Source organism: Theropithecus gelada, chromosome X (assembly GCF_003255815.1).
Source record: "Theropithecus gelada isolate Dixy chromosome X, Tgel_1.0, whole genome shotgun sequence".
Taxonomy (NCBI): domain Eukaryota; kingdom Metazoa; phylum Chordata; class Mammalia; order Primates; family Cercopithecidae; genus Theropithecus; species Theropithecus gelada.
The window spans coordinates 46,344,652-46,364,468 of record NC_037689.1 but is presented as its reverse complement, the minus strand read 5'-3'; the positions used below and the strand labels follow the sequence as shown (position 1 = coordinate 46,364,468).

The following is a 19,817-nucleotide window of genomic DNA, read 5'->3' as shown; positions in this document are numbered from 1 at the left end:
TTGGTACTATCATATGACTAAAGCAGGATGAATGGTTTACAAGTCAGAACTTCTACATCAGTGGACTCAACACTTACAAATTGGACTGAAACATTTACACAGACATTAAAACAGGGCGGAAGTCAAAACAGATGATATATATGGAAAATTATCATGAAGAGAAGCACATCCTGTGGAGCTGTATATAGGATGCTGGTATCAATCCGGATTCTTTGATCACTTCTATTCCTAAGGGTAAATATAACATCATCCCTCTTTCCTTATCCCAAATCGTCTGCTAATTCCCACTTCCAACTTTTAGCAAAAAGGATTGTGAAAATCAGACTGAGCTGACAATTCTAAAACTAAGATGAATGAAAATGAAAATTATCAAGACCTGGAGCATTTTTCAAAAATAAACTAGAGAGGCCTTTTCCCTCCGATAGTCTATTTGACAGCTAGTAAAGTGCATCACACAGAAACTTCCAATTCCTTAGAAGACTACAAAGGAATAAAATATGACACAGGTACTGTATTAGATGGATAGAAGTTTGACAGAAGCATAAAAACTCCACTTCACACTCTGTGCAAATGTGGTATTGACCAGGAGGCAGTTTTTCACTTAAGATCTTTGAAACCAAGCAGTTGGGTGAAAAATTCGAAGATAACATTTGGAACGCTTTAATCAACAGAAATATACAAATGAATTTTAAACTAAAACGAAGGCATCAGTGAAGAAGATCTAACATGAAAGTCGCCACAACCTCACAATGAGAATCCGATCAGATGGAAGAAGGCAAAAGCCTAAATCATAGAGTGGCGGAGGGAGGCATGGGAGAGACGGAGGGCTCTGGGACTAAATCATCAGGGCGTGGCCAGCTGATGTCTTCCGCTTCCAGGGTCCCAGGGCCCTAGCTGGAGGTTTGGGACAAATATGGTATTTGGTCACAAGGAGCAACAGTACGATCTGCTGTATCTGGAATGGGAAAGGCGCACAGAATCCTGGAAGGACTGAAGACATCAGATGCTATGAAAACAAGATGGAGTGTACGAGGGCACAAGAGCTGTAAGGAGGCTTGGTGCTCTTCGGTGACAGGCATCAATCACACCACCACAAGATGTCATAAAAAAGTTACTACTTTAGTGGAAGATCTGGAGTAGCTACAGGAAAAGCTCCTTGGGAAAGTCCAGGTGGTACAGAGAAAATACACATTCAAGCACTAGGAATAACTATGATGCCACGCTCAGAGCAGGTGGGAGAAAGCAGTTCTCTCTGGTTGACTTGCAGAAGGCAATCTTTCTTCACAGAGAGGACCAGAGCATTCAGTCCTCTAGAAAGTTCTATTAGTCTTGATCTTGTCCCTACAAAGAAAACAATGAGAATATCCATAGTGAGTTTGTGAGTACAACCTCCTCTGTTTTGACCAGGACTTAGAGCATTTCATTATAGTGATAATTCAAAAACCCTTGCCGTATCTCAGAATTATTTTCTACAATTACTACAGAAACAGAATGACCATTTAATTACTTACATATACTTTAAAACGGTTCTTTACTGTCAGTGAAAACTCTGGTTAGATATAGAGTGACTGCTAAAAAGTATGAGGTTTCTTTTGGGGGTGATGAAAATATGCTAAAGTTAGATAGTGGGAAGGGCTGCACAACTCTGTGAATATACTAAAAAATATGGAATTGTATACTTTTATTTATTTATTTATTATTGAGACGGAGTCTCGCTCTGCCGCCCAGGCTGGAGTGCAGTGATAAGATCTTGGCTCATGGCCACCTCTGCCTCCTGGGTTCAAGCAATTCTCGTGCCTCAGCCTCCCAAGCAGCTGGGATTACAGGCGCCCGCCACCACCACCCGGCTAATTTTTGTATTTTTAACAGAGATGGGGTTTTGCCATGTTGTCCAGGCTGGTCTTGAACTTCTGACCTCAAGTGATCCACCCGCCATGGCCTCCCAAAGTGCTGGGATTACAGGCGTGAGCCACTGTGCCTGGCCAGAATTATATATTTGTAAAGGGTGAAATTTATGTTGTGTGAATTAATCTCAATAAAACTCTTACTTAGAAACTGTTTTGAAAACAAATTTTCTTAGAATCTCCCATGTATAAATACCTAGTGAATTTACCATACTTACTAAATTCTTTCCCCAAATCTCTACTGATTATTTGTACAGTTTAACAATTTTGTCAGGCTAAGCATTTTAAAATTTTAAGAATTGCTTTCTGCTTAAATTTGTTCATCTAATAACATATGAGAAGTTAAGACTAATACTTAATTAGCATACAACCTGAACTACTTAGTTTTAAAATTGCCTTTAAAATAATATTCAATTAAAGCCACCTTTTTACAACCAAACATTTTTCTAAAGATGGCTTCTGCACTACTCAAATTACTCCACATATCAGAGCAATAGTTTGAACCATTTGAATCAACCGGTCACAGTGATGCTCAACATTCTATTTGACTTACATACAGACTAAAAATGGAATCAACAGAAATTGGTATGATCCAGGTATTTCAAGCTGATTTAGCTTAAACTTGGCTGGGAATAGTGAGAGTATGTATGTTTGTGTCCACAAACCAAACTTCTCTAAACTTCATCATTTGAGATGAGTGGCCAGTCCAGCAATATTGTATAGCAGTCCACCATGACACTTCCATAGAAAAAAATAAACATCCATATGGATATCATTTATAACACTTGTCAGAGAAGACCAATGCTACTAAATGGTACAATATTGCAAAGCTATATAAACTGTATTTGTATACAAATATCTTTCTGTTGCATTATGCTAAAGTTGTTAAAAAAAATCAAGGTTTTCAGAGTAATAAGAAATATATACAGTTAAAATATATTGGGGAGAAACATTACAGTGTTAAAATAGAATAAAATATCAATATGAACTTATGATTTAAAATATATTTTAAATATAGCTATATTTTATAGCTCTGTCCAGGAAAAGGGCCTAGAAAAGGTATAACAAGCATTCTCAATTCTAAGATTAGCATCTCTAATACTGATTAAAAAGAAATAGGGCTGGTCGCCGTGGCTTATGCCTGTAATCCCAACACTTTGGGAGGCTGAGGCAGGCAGATCACCTGAGGTCAGGAGTTCGAGACCAGCCTGGCCAACATGGTGAAACCCCATCTCTACTAAAAATACAACAACAAAAAAAAAGTAGCCAGGCGTGGTGGCTCATGCCTGTAGTCCCAGCTACTTGGGAGGCTGAGACACAAGAATCGCTTGAACCCAGGAGGCGGAGGCTGCAGTGAGCTGAGACTGAGCCACTGCACTCCAACCTGGGTGACAGAGTGTGACTCTGTCTCAAAAAAAAAAAAAAAAAAAGAAACAAGACTCCTTGGGGGAGAATAGTTGATTCCAGGACACGGGCACAGAAGGTATAAGATGAACCTAGGATATCATCTTGGGCAAGAAACGCTTTCAAGGCAATAGAACACAAAGGATCCAGCTGGAAATAGCTCTCATTGGCCAAAGGTATGTCAATTCAAGCATCAAAAAGGAAATGACTGTTACATACAATAACATGGATGAATCTCACATAAAGCCAGACACAAAAGGGTATAGACTATGTGTTCCTTTTAAGTTCAAGAAGAGAACCTACGGTGACAGAGTTAGAAAAGTAATTATATGGTGGAGGAGGGAGGGAGAAGTGTTAGACTAGAAAGGAGTCTTTGGGGGTAGAGGAAATATAGATGTAAAAAAAAAGCTGTAAACTTAAGATGTGTGCACTTTACTATTACTACATGTTATGCTTCAATAAAATAAGTGCCAATTAAAACATATCAAAGTAACAAAATCTATAATACTACTAAAAAAGACAAAGCCATAAACTCATTTGTTACCATTTAAGGTGGCTTTTAACATATTTCTTACCTGGAAAATTGGTAACTTGAAGGGAATTTAATTGTCCCTTTAAATGTAAAAGGAAGGAGTTAAACACTTATCAGAGGAACTGTACTTCAAAATACCTAAATGGCCTTATTTGATGAGGAAGAGCTTTACTTTATAGGAGAATAATTGACAAAGGAATCATTTTTTTAAACATCCTTTTATAAACCCAAATAAAATTACTGTATTAATTTTAACACAGGCCGAAATGATCAATTGGGGTAAAAGCCATTAGGTGAACAGCTGATGGGTAAGTATACATTTGCATAGTGCCAAAATAACACCACACAGATTATTTTCTAGTGAAAAGGGGAAAAATAACTATAACTCAGAGGGATCAGACAGCCATCACCTAAACTATGCTCAATCATAACATCACTAATGGTGGGTCATGAGATGTCATGGGTCTCATAGTGTAATTCTGCAACAGTGCTTATGGATATTCTAGCAAAAAATGTTCCATTAGCTCTTTCTTTCCTTCCCTCTCCCCTTCCTTCCTTCCTTCCTTCCTTCCTTCCTTCCTTCCTTCCTTCCGTCCGTCCGTCCCTCCCTCCCTCCCTCCCTCCCTCCCTCCCTCCCTCCTTCCTTCCTTCCTTCTTTCTTTCTTTCTCCTTTCTTTCTCTTTCTTTCTTTCTTTTTCTTTCTTTCTTTTTTTTTTTTTTTGACAGAGTCTCACTCTGTTGCCCAGGCTGGGGTGCAGTGGCACATTCTCAGCTCACTGCAACCTTTGCCTCCTGGCTTCAAGTGATTCTCATTCCTCAGCCACCTGAGTAGCTGTGATTACAGGCGTGCACCACCACGCCTGGCTAATTTTTGTATTTTTAGTAGAGACAGGGTTTTGCCATGTTGTCCAGGCTGGTCTCGAACTCCTGACCTCAAGTGATCTGCCCACCTCGGTCCCCCAAAGTGCTGGGATTACAGGCATGAGCCACTGCACCCAGCCGCCATTAGCTTGTAATGAACTCCCAATTTATAGAAAATACAGGGAATGGGGAATAAGCTAAATGACATTTCAAAGAAGAAATTAAACAAATCAAGGTAGGATACTTTTTCAGTACAACTGGCATGGTCTCTCAATAACGAAATGCAACCTAAGTATCCATCAACAGATGAATGGATAAAGAAAATGTGATGTATATGTGTGTGTATATATATGTGTGTGTGTGTGTGTGTGTGTATACACATATATACACAGATACACATACAATGGAGTACTATTCAGCCATAAAAAAGAATGAAATCCAGTCATTCGCAACAACATGGATAGAACTAGAAGTCATTATGCTGAGTAAAATGAGCCAGGCGCAAAAACATAAACTTCACATGTTCTCACTTATTTGTGGAATCTAAAATTCAAAGTAATTGAAGTCATGGACACAGTGAGTAGAAGAATGGTTACCAGAGGCTGGGAAGGGTAGTGGGAGGGTTGAGGAGAAGTGGGGATGGTCAATGGGTACAAAAAAATAGAAAGAATGAAAAAGACCTACTATTTGATAGCACAATAGGGTGACTACAGTCAACAATAACTTAATTGTATATTTTGAAATAACTTGGAGAATGTAATTGGATTGTTTGTAACTCAAAGGATAAATGCTTGAGGGGATGGACGCCCCATTCTCCGTGACGTGCTTATTTCACGTTGCATGCCTGTATCACAACATCTCACGTACCCCAGAAATATATACACCTACTATGTACCCACAAAACTTTTTTAAATTAAAAGACAATAACAACAACTTGAGACTACCCAGATGTGTTATGTGGTCCCGGAATAGATCTCGGTTTAGACAAATCAGGTGAATGATTATTGACATGGAAAGATGGGATGGTTAAATGAAACAAAAGCAGGTTGTAAAACAGTATGAATAGTGTAATCTCATTTGCAAAAAAATACATATATACACAAATGGCAAAATGTCTGGAAGAACATACAGAAGCTATAGCAGTGGCAATGTCTGGGTTTTGGGAACACAGAGGTCTCTCCTTTCTTTTTTGGCTTACTTATGTCTTCTATTTTTTCTTTTCTTTCTTTTTTTTTGAGATGGAGTCTAGCTCTATTACCCAGGCTGGAGTGCAGTGGTACTATCTTGGCTCACTGCAACCTCCGTCTCCTGGGTTCAAGCAATTCTCCTGCTTCAGCCTCCCAAGTCGTTGGAATTACAGGCGCGTGCCACCACACCCAGCTAATTTTTGTATTTTTAGTAGAGACCAAGTTTCCCCATATTGGCCAGGCTGGTCTTGAACTCCTGACTTCAAGTGATCCATCCACCTCAGCCTCTCAAAGTGCTGGGATTACTGGCATGAGCCACTGCACCCAGACAACGTTTTCTTATTTTTTTATAATGCACATATACTGCTTTTTTGTTAATACAGGATTATTTTAAGTTAAATGAAGCAGAACCCTACTGTTGCTAGTAGAGTTGAAGCTTAAGGGTAGGTAGTCAGAAGAAAACTACAGATTATTTTCCTTATTACCATAAAACAGTGAAACTTCTTCTGTGATTGATAACTTTTCCTTTATAATGTTTAAATTTTTTATTGTGATAAGCTACACATAACATAGAACTTACCATCTTTTTCTTGTTTGAGACACGGTCTTGTTCTGTCCCCCAGGCAGGTGTGCAGTGGTGCAAATCATAGCTCACTACAGCCTGGAAGTCCTGGGCTCAAGTGATCCTCCCGCCTCAGCCTCCTGAGTAGCTAGGACTACAGACACACACCACCACACCTGGCTAATTTTACCTTTTTAAATTTTTTGCTGAGACGGGGTCTCACTATGTTGCCTAGACTGGTCTCGAACTCCTGGCTTCAAGAGATCATCCAGCCTCAGCCTCCCAAAGTGTTGGGATTACAGGCGTGAGCCACCACACCCAGCCCAGAACTTACCATCTTAACCATTGCTACACGTACAGTTCAGTGGCATTGAGTACATTCACGCTGTTGTGCAAGCATCACCACCATCCATCTCCAGAAGTTTTTCATCTTTCCACCTGAAACTCTGTACCTATGAAACAATGACTCCCCATTCCCTCTTCCTCGCTAGCACCTGGCAACCTCCCTTCAACTTTGTGTCTCTGCATTTGACTACTCTAGGTACCCCACATAAGTGGAATCATAGTATTTGTCCTTTTATGTCTGGCTTATTTCACTTAGCATAATGACTTCAAGATTCACCCATGTTGTAGCACATATCAGAATGTCCTTCCTTTTTAAGGCCGAATATTATTCCATTGCATGAACTGATCACCTTTTATCTTGATTGATCATTTTAACTTATTTTTCATTTTCAATCTATAACGTTTATGATGACAAACTGCAAATTTAATTGCTTTTTAAATAAAATTCATGGCAGGCCAAATCCCTGCTCGCTGTTGTGAATACCTCTACAGTGCAAGAATTCCTGGAACAGTGAGTGGGACACCTTTACTCAGACAAATCAGATACTTTGTAATGGAAATCAAAGTGGTATATTACTGTTTCGCTTTGTATTTTGAAGCATCCCTGGGTTCACTGCTGGGATTGCTCCAATCGTCGGCTTCAGGCGTGGTCTTGTAATGGCGCCATGCGGACTTATTAAAAACTGGAAGTCTCTCAAATGACTCACTTGAAAGAGCCTATTGGAGAAACAAAAATATACATCAAAGGTCCACAGTGTCATTTTCTCAAGTGAAATAGTAACCCAAATTTTATTATGTAAAACATCAGAAACTTTAATACATATTTTCAAAATGATATTAAAAATACACCTTAGTAGTTTACTTAGACTGGCCAGGAAAACATTAAACCTTTTTTAAAGGAATGAAAACATTTGCTCATTCAAAATCAGAACTGAAATACACATGACCAGAACAAAACATATTTTAATTCAGCTCATACTGCTTTGATCAACTATTTTTACTATACCTGGTGATTGGTCTCACAAAAGGCCCAGGAAGAAATAAAGTCTCATGCATCCCAGGTTTATAAACACACACCATCAAGTGATATTAAATATCACATTACTTAGAGGCATGGGCATCTAAGATAAATACTCCCAATAACTGGTTAAATTCTGGTGTCACATACACAGGTTGAGTATCCCTTTGAAATGCCTGGGAACAGGCCCGACACAGTGGCTCACACCTGTAATCTCAGCACTTTGGAGGCTGAGGCAGGTGGATCACCTGAGGTTAGGAGTTAGAAACCAGCCTGGCCAACATGGTGAAACCCTGTCTCTACTAAAAATACAAAAAAATTAGCCGGGTGTGGTGGCACGCACCTGTAATCCCAGCTACTCAGGAGGCTGAGGCAGGAGCATAGCTTGAACCCAGGAGGGGGAGGTTGCAGTGAGCCAAGATAGCGGTACTGCACTCCAGCCTGGGTGACAGAGCGAGACTCCGTTAAGAGAAGAGGAGAGGAGAGGGGAGGGGAGGGGAGGGGAGGGGAGGGGAGGGGGAAAAGAGAAAAGAGAAGAAAAGAAAAGAGAAGAAAAGAAAAGAAAACAAAAGAAAAGAAGGAAGAAAAGAAGGAAAGAAGGAAGGAAAGAAAGAAAGAAATGCTTGGGACCAGAAGTAGTTCTGATTTTTTCTGATTTTGGAATATTTGCATTGTGCTTACCTGTTAAGCATCCCTAATCTGAAAATCTGAAATCTGGAGTGCTCCAATAAGCATTTCCTTTAAGCTTGACCTTAAAGCAAGCATCACATTGGCGCTCAAAAAGTTCCAGATTTTCAAGCATTTTGGATGGCAGATTCTTGGGTTAGGGATGCTTGACCCGCAGTAGCATGTTATGCCACTGTTTAAAAGAATGAGCCAGTTCTACATAAACTGTTCTGGAAAGATCTCCAAGACAGACTGGAAAGTAAAAAAAATAAGAAGGTGCTGAAATTTCATTTATGTGGGAAAAATTGTATTTTTCCCATATTTATAAACGTAGAATCAACTCTAGGAGGAACCGTAAGACGCTAAGACCTGTGGTGATCTCCGCTGAAGAGAACTGGTGGTTTAGGGCCAGTGGGAGGAGAGACTAATTTTTCCTTTTGCAGCTTTTAAATTTTTATTATGTGTCTATATTACCTATTCAAAAAAATGTTACAAATATTCTAGAGTTTAGAAATAAAAGTCCAATTACCACCAATGAATAAGAAAGACAGTGTTACAGAGAAGTTTGTTATGAAATGAACCTTTTATCTAACCATATTATGATTACTGAATTCTTGTAACTTTGGGAAAGCCAGTGAGTTTTTAAAACCAAAGACCAAAATACTTCAGTTTATGAAAATCTACCTCCTTTTAGATCAGATCTTTCAACAGGCATGCAGTTTTTTAAGTCACAATTTAAAATTATGGTTTTAAAAATCAGCATTTTAATTTTTTTTTTTCTCTTTTGAGACGGAGTCTCATTCTATCGCCCAGGCTAGAGTACAGCGGCACCATCTTAGCTCACTGCAACCTCTGCCTCGCGGGTTCAAGTGACTCTCCTGCCTCAGCCTCCTGAGAAGCTGGGACTAGAGGCGTGCACCACCACACCAGCTAATTTTTTGTATTTTTAGTAGACATGGGGTTTCACCATGTTGGCCAGGCTGGTCTCGAACTACTGACCTCAGGTGATCTGCCCACCTCAGCCTCCCAAAGTGCTGGGATTACAGGCATGTGCCACCGTGCCTGGCCAAAATCAGTATTTTAATTTCTATACCTCCATGTTTCATATTTTGCTATACCTGAGCATAGAGTCAAGGGTGAGGCATAACATGGTTTTCATGGGTAAGTGAAGTAAATCTGCAATGAATCTAAGAGACAATCGCTATTCTCAATCAGTGATTAGAACTTAAAGCTTTAAAAAGCAAAGATGCCTCATACTAACAAATAAAATGCAGTACCTTCAAATAAATGACAGCATCAGTACCCACTCCTTCCATGGAATACAGTTTCAGATCTCCTTGAAAATATCTAGCATACAGACGGGAAATTGGCAAACCATAACCAAATCCAGCCTATTGAGAAAAGAAAATTAATACAGTGAGACATGCACAAATGCTAACACATTTTATATGATGACCATTCAGAGAAGGTTAAAATAAATTCTTGATTCAGATTTAAATCAAAGAAATTACTGACTCAACCTTTACAATGATGTATATCCTCTTCTATGGCAAACAACCTCTTTATTTTCACCCTGCAAAAACATGTCTTATATGTTTGGATAATAATAAAAATATTCTATTTTTTGACTAATACTTTTTTAGCATTTAAAAGCAAAGTTTTATCATTTTTAAAAAGCACATTCCAAGGCTGGGCACGGTGGCTCACACCTGTAATCCCAGCACTTTGGGAGGCTGAGGCAGGTAGATCACTTGAGGTCAGGAATTCGTGACCAGCCTGGCCAACATGGCGAAACCCCGTCTCTACTACAAAAATTAGCTGGGCGAGGTGGTGGGAGACTGTAGTCCCAGCTACTCAGGAGGCTGAGGCAGGAGAATCGCTTGAACCTGGGAGGTGGAGGTTGCAGTGAGCTGAGATGGCGCCACTGCACTCCAGCCTGGGTGACAGAGCGAGAGACTCCATCTCCACAAAAGAAAAAAAAAAAAAAAAAAAAAAGCACATTCCAAATCAAGAGGAATGTGACCTGATGACAAAACTAACCCACATCATTTCAACGTCCCACGATCAGATTTCCCTGCTCTTAGAAGTGAAAATCAATAGCGCAGTGCTGAGTGCAAATCTACCAGTAACAAAATGAGAACACGGAAAGGAAAACAATTTTCTGAGAGGCAACTTCTAAGGTTCCGGGAATGTGAGAATATTTTGGTATATTATAGTTCAGATATTTTTAGAGATTAAAAAAATTTTCAGTACCCTCCTATATCTCTATGTCATGGAACTCTGACTGTCAGGGAGAAAAAAAAAGGTCTCAGGTATGGACAAGAACAATATGAATCGAAAGTAAATGTAATATCGTTTGTGGTGGCAGTGGGGCAGGGTGTGGAAGGAGATATTTTAACACCAAGCTTCCTCACTTCTGGTTAAATCTATGAACAAGGTTAAGGAAGGAGGGCAGGGGACCATGTGCATAGAGTCACATGGGCCTTAGACTCAGATAGACCCAAGTTGAAATCCACTTTCTGTGTGACTCTGAGCAGTTTGCTCAACCTCTTTGAGACCGATTTTTCATCTGAATATATGATTTAAAAAAAAACTGACCTCAGAGCTGCTATAAGGATTAAATAATATAACAAGTATCAAATCTTGGCACAGTGCTTACCACAGTAAAACTAAATAAATCGAAGCTGGTACTCTAGCTACTGGGAGCAGCAATTTTATGAAGTTACATGGATTTCTGCCCTTTTCTAACATCTCTCCTTGATACCTTCTCTCAGGGTAGCGTCTAACTGAAAGGGCAGAGGGTAAAAGAACATACTCCATTATTTGAGGGCTTTAGGACTTGCTGAATATGGCCAGTAGTGAAGATGAGATATCTATAGTAGTGACTCAGGTAACCACAGCAAAGAAACTAGCTCACTCTAGGAAGAGATGTGAGGAAATCTGCCTTCTATGCTCAAGCAAGGCCCAGAGCCTGCCCTCAGGTCCAACACAGAACAGGCGAGAGCTCCGAGGCCAATGCAGATGTGAGTGTAAGCCCAGACTCCCACAGTGCAGAGGAGGGGTCTGGACCTCGGATTGGCTGAGGTTCAGGAAAGGTTTCCCAGAGGGTCAAAGCATCAGCAGGAGTTCGCTGGGTGGATATTCTCACAACAGAAATGCAAGTGTAAAGGCACAGAGGTGTAAAAGTGCAAGTTGCTCAATGAGGAAATTATGTTTTCTAGTAGTACATATCCATGTGCCCACTTTAAAGCTGAGGAGAGTTTCTTTTTCTTTTTTTTTTTTTTTTTTTTTGAGGCAGAGTCTCGCTCTGTCGCCCAGGCTGGAGTGCAGTGGCATAATCTTGGCTCACTGCAACCTCCACCTCCCAGGTTCAAGCAATTTTTGTGCCTCAGCCTCCTGAGTAGCTGGGATTACAAGCGTGCGCCACTGCTCCTGACTATTTTCATGTATTTTTAGCAGAGACCGGGTTTCACCATGTTGGCCAGGCTGGCCTCGAACTCCTGACCTCAAGTGATCCACCCGCCTTGGCCTCCCAAAGTGCTAGGATTACAGGCCAGTTTCTTAACTGGGAGAGCCACTAGTGGAAGCATTTCTTCAAAAGGAAAGGCCACATAGTACACTGGAAAGAACACAGACATGGCCAGCACCAGCTCTGCAGTTAATTAGTTCAATGACTTTGGGCAAGGTCATTTCCTCATTTCCTCATCTATACAATGGGAGTGTGCGTGCGTACTTTTTAAAGGTCTCTTACAAGTCCTCAGTTCCTCAAGATGCTATTTTAAGACCTGGAAGAGACAATCTATATTTCTTTTAAACAACTGGGGAAGGTGCTAGATTTGTTTGTGCTGCCTTTTTTCCTTTTGATGTGTATTTAAGTGCATGCCAGAGCCTAGTCAAGGCAATGCCTCTCAAACGTGATCTTTCATGAATTTTCTCGAATCCTATATAAATGATTTCCTGTTTCCAACATGCTGAGTTAACAAACTCTGTCTCAAATAAAGGATGCAAAGTGTTTGATTTTATTCATACAAATAAAATATAATCTTACGTGCTTATCAGTCAGGTAGGACTTTAAAATGAAACTTAATTTATACCCTGAACCATTTTGCAGACTGATAGATATGTTGCTATGTTTAATGACAAAGGGTTCAATTGTTGTTTGTCAATTAGAAACACTCAGCAGGGGAAGCAAGTGTGGCCCTACCAGGATCTAAATGCTACCATGGTAACCAGAGGCTTTTCTCACTGCCTTAATAGGGCTGAAGGTTATTTCCAGAGTGAGACAGAAAGGGCTCTGAAAACGCATACACCACCTATATGTTTCATGCTAATGTTATTTAATATAAAAATTTAATGTTTCCATAATTTAACATTTTAATTATATAAACAAATTTGACAGTGGAGATTCCAAGGCACTAGGTGATTCGCGCCTCTGTGGTATGCACGCCAGAGTGTGCAGGACCAAGCGGCAGCTATGCATTCAGTACTGTCCCTTTGCTCACCCACTGGTAACTTCTACCCCTTCCAAGGGTAGCACAAAGTGGAAAATGGTGCTCCAGTAGCAGTCTTACCACGATGAGGTACTTTTTCTCTGTATTTGGGAGTGAGGCACTCAGCTCGGAGTGTTTCTTAGAGATAAATCAGAGAGGAAATAGAAGTACAAAGAAAGTAGCCAAGGCAAAAAATTCCCCCTCCTCCAAACCGCAACATTCTAAATCAACCACACTAATGTGACAACCTGGGGAGAGAGGCAGCTCCCTCTGAGCCCCTTCCCGTGTTTATGATCTTTCCTTCAGCAGCAGTTTGAGATGCTTACCAAAGGGGCAGCTCTGGTAGGCTCCAGGCTGGGTCTAGGAGCAGTCGAATACATGTAGTTAAAAAGACGATCTATTTTTCGAAGTGGGACACCACCGCCTAGGTCACTGATCTGCAATGTACAAAATGTTAACAATCAAAACAAAGAAGTTGATCTATACTTAGTAGGAGGCAATGGGTTCATTAAATAAAGTACATAGCAGATTACTCTAAAATGTACAAGGACTTTGAATCCCCAGTGACATATGGTTCCTTTGTGAACAGTGTAAAGCAAAGGTGGCCGAATGGTACAGTAGGATCCAACAGGCTTGGTGTTGAGGTCTTGTTCAACTCCATGAATAACAAGGTTCTAATGAAGTTTAAATAAGGTAACTTAAGCCAAGGATCTAGCATAGAACTTACAAATAGGACACTCAATAAATGTCAATTTTCTTCCCTCTGATTTTTCAGTGTCTAGATACTATTAAATCACAACTGATAATTAAAGTATACATGCACATAAAACAGTTACCTTAATGGATAAGTCTTCTTTACCCAAAGTAACGAGGGTTTTAACAGCGGGGTAGCCCTCTTTTCTGTCTTCATAGAGTTCGACTGTCGCTCTCATTGAGTTCTAAAATAATAAGATCTTTTTGTTAATCATACTGCCGAATCACAAACCACAATTTTTAAAGAGAAAGAAGTGCAAGATGACTTATACCCAACAACCCTTTTTTGGGGCAAATATTAGTTGGATTTTTATGGCACTTTTCCCTCTAAAGAGCTTAGCTAAACGTGCTCAAATCAAGGAAAAATTTCCTGACACTTTGTTTTTCACCTAGTTTTAGCCTCATCCAACATGCTAAATATTTATTTTTCTCTCCTTCTTCTTCTTCTTCTTCTTTTTTTTTTTTTTTTTTCTGCTTTACGGTATTTAAATTATTCAACTCAATCCAGAGGAATGTTTTTATCGCATGTAATGAGGCTATGCAGAGGCTCATTTGTGTACTTTAAATCCTATTTATCAGTCTGCATTTATACAGCACCTTTTCTCTAAAGGAGGCAGAAAAACTGAAAGGATGCATGCTTCCCACAAAAATTAATCATTTGGCTGAAAAAAGTAGAAGAAATATTGGTTAAAAAGAAATTCTGAAAAAGCCACAGCTGCTGAAGAGAAAGTTCACAATTGAATGCCCATTTCAACCTTAAAGCATTACATCAGTAACACTCTAATTTTTGGAAGCAAATCAGCATAACTGATTTTTCAGGTGTTCAATTTAGTGTTTCACGCATTGGAAGAAATGAAATTTTAGCTCAAATGCCTTGTGCCTGTAATACTGCTACTGTAAATGTCATTAGCTACTGATTAACAAAAGCAACAGCTTAAGTTGCAGAGTCTAAAGAATTTGGTGGGGTGGTGGGGGCTGGTTCTTTTGGTCCAGCTCATCTACATCTTTCTCTGCCTCTCTTAGATCTTCTGAATTGATTCAAATATTTTATAAAAGGGTTGCAGGATCTCTCAGGATTGGAACAACCACTAATGTACCAGTGTGGTTAATTTTCAGAAGCATAAATATGTATAAACATGTTTTTATTTTGATCTGGCTACCACCAATAAAGCCTTTGCCAGGTTTGGAAACTAAAAAGCATCTCTAATCTCATAACTAAAGAAAAAAACAGTATGGATTTTACATAAAATCACTAAAGTGCAATTAAGCTTCAAAATCGATATGTACTAATATTCACGAAAACTATACTGTACACAGCAATTTTTCATCTCACAGTGTACAAATTATAAAACCCACAGGATATCAGAAATAGAATTTTTAAAATGGTTATGCAAAACCTTTTTCTTATGCTAATCTAATGAATCCATTATGCTCTGAATCAAAGTAATTTAAAATGAAGACTTCTTTCCATGTTTTTAAAATTCCACTTACCTTGAACAACTCAAATAGCATATGAAACAGATGTGAGGGCACATAAACCACCTGAATAGGTTTGTCTGGCGCTTTGGCTGAAAACAGAGACAAAACCATCAATCAATAAGGACCCAAACTAGGAGAAACTCAAGAATGATGTTTGCACTCTATTTTCCAAGTGTGTAAAACACAGCTCTATAAAAGGCTAACTTGGGTTTCCACCTCTAAAGGCAGGGCTGAGCAAAAGCATATGCTTTGGAATCAAACAAACCTGGGGTGAAACCCCGTTCCTTCACTTACCAGCTATGTGACCTTGGATAAATCACTCAATCTCTTTGAAACTTTGTTGAGCAGAATTGGAATATCATCACCTATGCCATAATATCCTGAGTATTACAGAAGGCCAGACAGATATCACTGGGTGTTTTTCAAATTGGGGGCTACCTTCTGCCACTGACCCCAGGGGGAATTCCATGGGGAATGTGGAGCAACAGGGAAAATAAACAAAGGGCTGGTGAACTGGACTAAATGGCAGTGTTCAATTTTGTTAAATTATGACAAACGACATCTTATAGCATAGAATGTAAGGTTCACGTAACTTTTTCTCAAGCAGCTAGCAGATAAACCCCTAGAGACCTACGATTTTTTCCCCTTGCACCATGGATCGTCTGAAGAAAATCTGAGAAACACCAAAACCCGGGTCAAGCACTAAGAAGAGTGTGGGATACAGAGTAGATGCTCAAAAATATAGTCCTTCCTCCTCCTCATGACCCAAAATCACTTAAGAGATTGAAACTACATGAACTCTCTCAGGTAGAATGCTGTCATTTCGACCAGCTACTTCCTCTAATAAAGTAATTAACAATAATATAAATTAAAGTTCACATTTGCTTGATTCTTAGCAGTCTACAAAGAGCTTTCACATACATTATTCAATTGACTCCTCCTGACAACATTTCCTGGCTCCTAGCAGGGTGGTGGTGTTTAGCAGCGTGGAAACAGGCTTTGGGAAGCCTGTGTGACTTGCCCATGGTCCCAGAAGTGGCACCGAAACTGGACACCTGAACCGAGAGCTTTTGATTCTAATCCTGAACTCTTCAAAGAGCAATTATTTTTATTTTTATTTATTTATTTTTTGAGACACAGTCTTGCTCTGTTGCCCAGGCTGGAGTGCAGTGGCGCCATCTCGGCTCACTGCAACCTCCACCTCCCGGGTTCAAGCGATTATCCTGTCTCAGCCTCCTGAGTGGCTGGGATTACAGGTGTGCGCTGCCACTCCTGGCTAATTTTTGTATTTTTAGTAGAGACGGGGTTTCCCCATGTTGGACAGGCTGGTCTCGAACTCCTGACCTCAGGTGTTCGCCCACCTCAGCCTCCCAAAGTGCTGGGATTGCAGGCATGAGCCATTGCGCCTGGCTCCTTTATTGTCATTCTAATGGGGCTCGAGGAACAAGCTGGGTACTCAGTTTATCTTGTACCAAATGGCATCATTAGTTACATAAACAGCCTTATGAATTCAACATTTTCACCCCAAATCTCAAGAAAAGGCAAATGCCTTTTATATAGTGGGGTTTTTTTTGTTTTCTTTTGTTTTGTTTTTTCAGTTTAAACAACATTCTCTAGGAGCCATCTAAAGGCTTGCTCAATTACTTGCACTTTTCTTTGGGAACATTATAGTTTAGATTTCTTTCCTTCCTTTTAAAACCATGTCAGATGTTTTTGTCCATGACTCTTTCCTAGTTCTGGGTCTCGAGGCTGGCTGTTAAGTAATAGATGCTTAATAGATGTTTGCTGACTTATAAATAAGTAGAATATGAATTTTCCATCTAAGGGCACATTTTAAAAAGTCAATTAAAAAAATGGCCTAGGTTTGTCATGTTCAAGACTCCAGAAATAATAAAGTCTCTATTTTGTACAATCATTGCTCCAAATGCCATTAGTTGAAACAGCATTTAAGAAATACCATTAGATATAAGGAATTTTATTTCCAGACAGTTCTCCTTCCAAAATAAAAAAGCATCCACTTAAGGTGTTCAGGATCAACCTCCAACCTGCATCTCCAACATAGAACTTGTTAAGGCAAAAGCACATTCCTTAATCATGTTCACAGAGAGCTCTAGCATTAAGAAATTATACATAAAAATAATCACTACACTACCCAAAGCAACATAAAGCTAGAGGCTACCTAGAAACACCAGCATTCATTTATCTTAGTGATAGGACAAGGGGCTTCAGAACATGATTGAAAGGGGGCTTCTGTAATTCGTGAGACAATGCCAAAAAGAGTCGGAAAGCTCCTCTCCTGGTGGGTGAGCTGCCCAGCATGACAGCCTCAGTGGGGACGGAATGTGCTGACATGGCTGGCACTTGGGAATCAGCAAGAACAGGCCTGCTGCTTTGGCCTTTAGAATGAGGGAGGCTGCCACTCACGCAAAAGAGCAATTTGTTACTACCTGTGGATGTGAGGTCAGCTCCTGCCTAGTCCGTATGAAGAGAGAGAGAGAATATTAAGATGGTTCTCATCAGGAACACTCCAGACAAGCCCACTTGGTCCTGGTAGTGTATTTATTCAATGGGGATATGACTCTTCTCAGAGAACTCAAGAGACCTTGAAAGCAGCTTTGACTTCATGCCTTCTAGTCAAATGGAGGGGCCATGTCCTTCAACAGCAGCCTGAACTCCTTTCATAGTTTAATCTCATTATAAGAGAAATACATTTTTAATGTACTTCTGAGGGGGAATTTGGTTTATCTTTCTTTTTTTTTTTTTTTTTGAGACAGGGTCTTGCTCTGTCACCCAGGCTGGAATGCAGTCATGTGATCTCGGCTGACTGTAGCCTCTTACCTCCTGGGCTCAAGCGATCCTCCCACTTCAGCCTCCTGAGTAGCTGGGATTACAGACACATGCCACTATGCCCAGCTAATTTTTCTCTTTTGTGTAGAGACAGGGTTTTGCTATCTTGCCCAGGCTGGTCTCGAACTCCTGGGCTCAAGAGATTCTCCTGCCTCAGCTGCCCAAAGTGCTGGGATTACAGGTGTGAGCCACCATGCCTGGCCTGGTTTATCTTTAATTGTTTTTTTTTTTTTTTTTTTTTTTTTTGAGACGGAGTTTCGCTCTGTCGCCCAGGCTGGAGTGCAGTGGCCGGATCTCAGCTCACTACAAGCTCCGCCTCCCGGGTTCACGCCATTCTCCTGCCTCAGCCTCCCGAGTAGCTGGGACTACAGGCGCCTGCCACCTCGCCCGGCTAGTTTTTTGTACTTTTTTAGTAGAGACGGGGTTTCACCATATTAACCAGGATGGTCTCGATCTCCTGACCTCGTGATCCGCCCGTCTCGGCCTCCCAAAGTGCTGGGATTACAGGCTTGAGCCACCGCGCCCGGCCTTATCTTTAATTGTAAATGCTCACACCCCGTCATTCCACATCTAGGAATCCAACCTGCAGAAATACTTTCATATGTTCACAAATTTTTCCACCCTCCCCACCTATCACACTCTTTCATAGCTCATTATATGGAATATAGGAAAACCGGAAATCCTAAATGTATACCCATAGGAAAATAGTTAAATAAATTATGGTAAGCTACACTATGGATAATCTCTAAATGAGATTAATACTTGCAAAGGTCTTCAAGGTGAAGTGAAAAACACGTTATAAATAGGGTTAAAGCTATACATGCTTTATGCAAAAACCAAAACTCTGTATGGGACTGAGAAAGTAGTGGGGGATTTCCCTTTTCACTCACATTTCTGTATTTGTATTTTTGTGATGAGCATGTCTCTTCCATAATTTACAAATAAAAAAATAAAAGGAATATGTAAATAAATATGCAATCATATGATGAACATAAAAATCATCTGTAACCCCATTACCCAGAGAGCTGCTATTTGTATTTTGGTAGTATAAATCCTTCAAAATATTTTTCAATGAACTTCCACTATTATAAACTTTTATAGCCTGTATTTTTAAAAAACATCTCAATTTTTCCCATACATTATTCATTTAAAGCATCATTTTAAAGGGCTGCATAGTATTCTAAATTATAGGTGTACCACAATTCAGTTAAACAATGCTCTATTGTGGAAAACTTGGGTTGTTTTCTAACTTTATAAGAAAACTACTGTGATCATCAATCTTGTACATAAATCTGTACATCTCTATTTTCATATATTTTTGTTTGTTTTTTGAGATGGGGTTTCACTCTATTGCCGAGGGTGGAGTGCTATGGCACTATCTCAGCTCACTGCAACCTCCGCCTCCCGGGTTCAAGTGATTCTCCTGCCTCAGCCTCCCAAGCAGCTGAGAATACAAGCATGTGCTACCACGCCTGGCTAATTTTTGTATTTTTTGTAGAGATGGGGTTTCGCCATGTCACTCGGGCTGGTCTTAAACTCCTGGACTCAAGAGATCTACCCACTTTGGCCTCCCAGAGTATTGGGATTACAGGCATGAACCACCGTGTCCAGCCTCTATTTTCTTATAATAAATGTTCTGAAGTTTAATTTACTGGACCAAAGAATATGACCATTATTAACTTATTTACTGGGCCAAACAGAAAGAACATTGTTGGCATTTTTTAGAAAGGGTATACCACTTTAAGCTTTTTTTTTTTTTTTTTTTTTTT

At 39.9% G+C, this 19,817-nt stretch overlaps 1 protein-coding gene across 1 annotated transcript in view; it reads right to left on the bottom strand.

Annotated features, from left to right (window-relative positions):
- Positions 1 to 640: 640 nt before the first annotated feature.
- PDK3 (pyruvate dehydrogenase kinase 3) overlaps positions 641 to 19,817 on the bottom strand; it is a 75,055-nt gene continuing 55,878 nt past the window's right edge. The window contains exons 7-12 of the mRNA XM_025372817.1: positions 15,214 to 15,290; positions 13,806 to 13,907; positions 13,296 to 13,406; positions 9,757 to 9,870; positions 7,373 to 7,512; positions 641 to 1,341 (exon numbers count right to left, since the gene is read on the bottom strand). Coding sequence (XP_025228602.1) covers positions 1,311 to 1,341; positions 7,373 to 7,512; positions 9,757 to 9,870; positions 13,296 to 13,406; positions 13,806 to 13,907; positions 15,214 to 15,290 — 575 coding nt within the window. The 3' untranslated portion in view covers positions 641 to 1,310. The remainder of the gene's footprint in view (positions 1,342 to 7,372; positions 7,513 to 9,756; positions 9,871 to 13,295; positions 13,407 to 13,805; positions 13,908 to 15,213; positions 15,291 to 19,817) is intronic.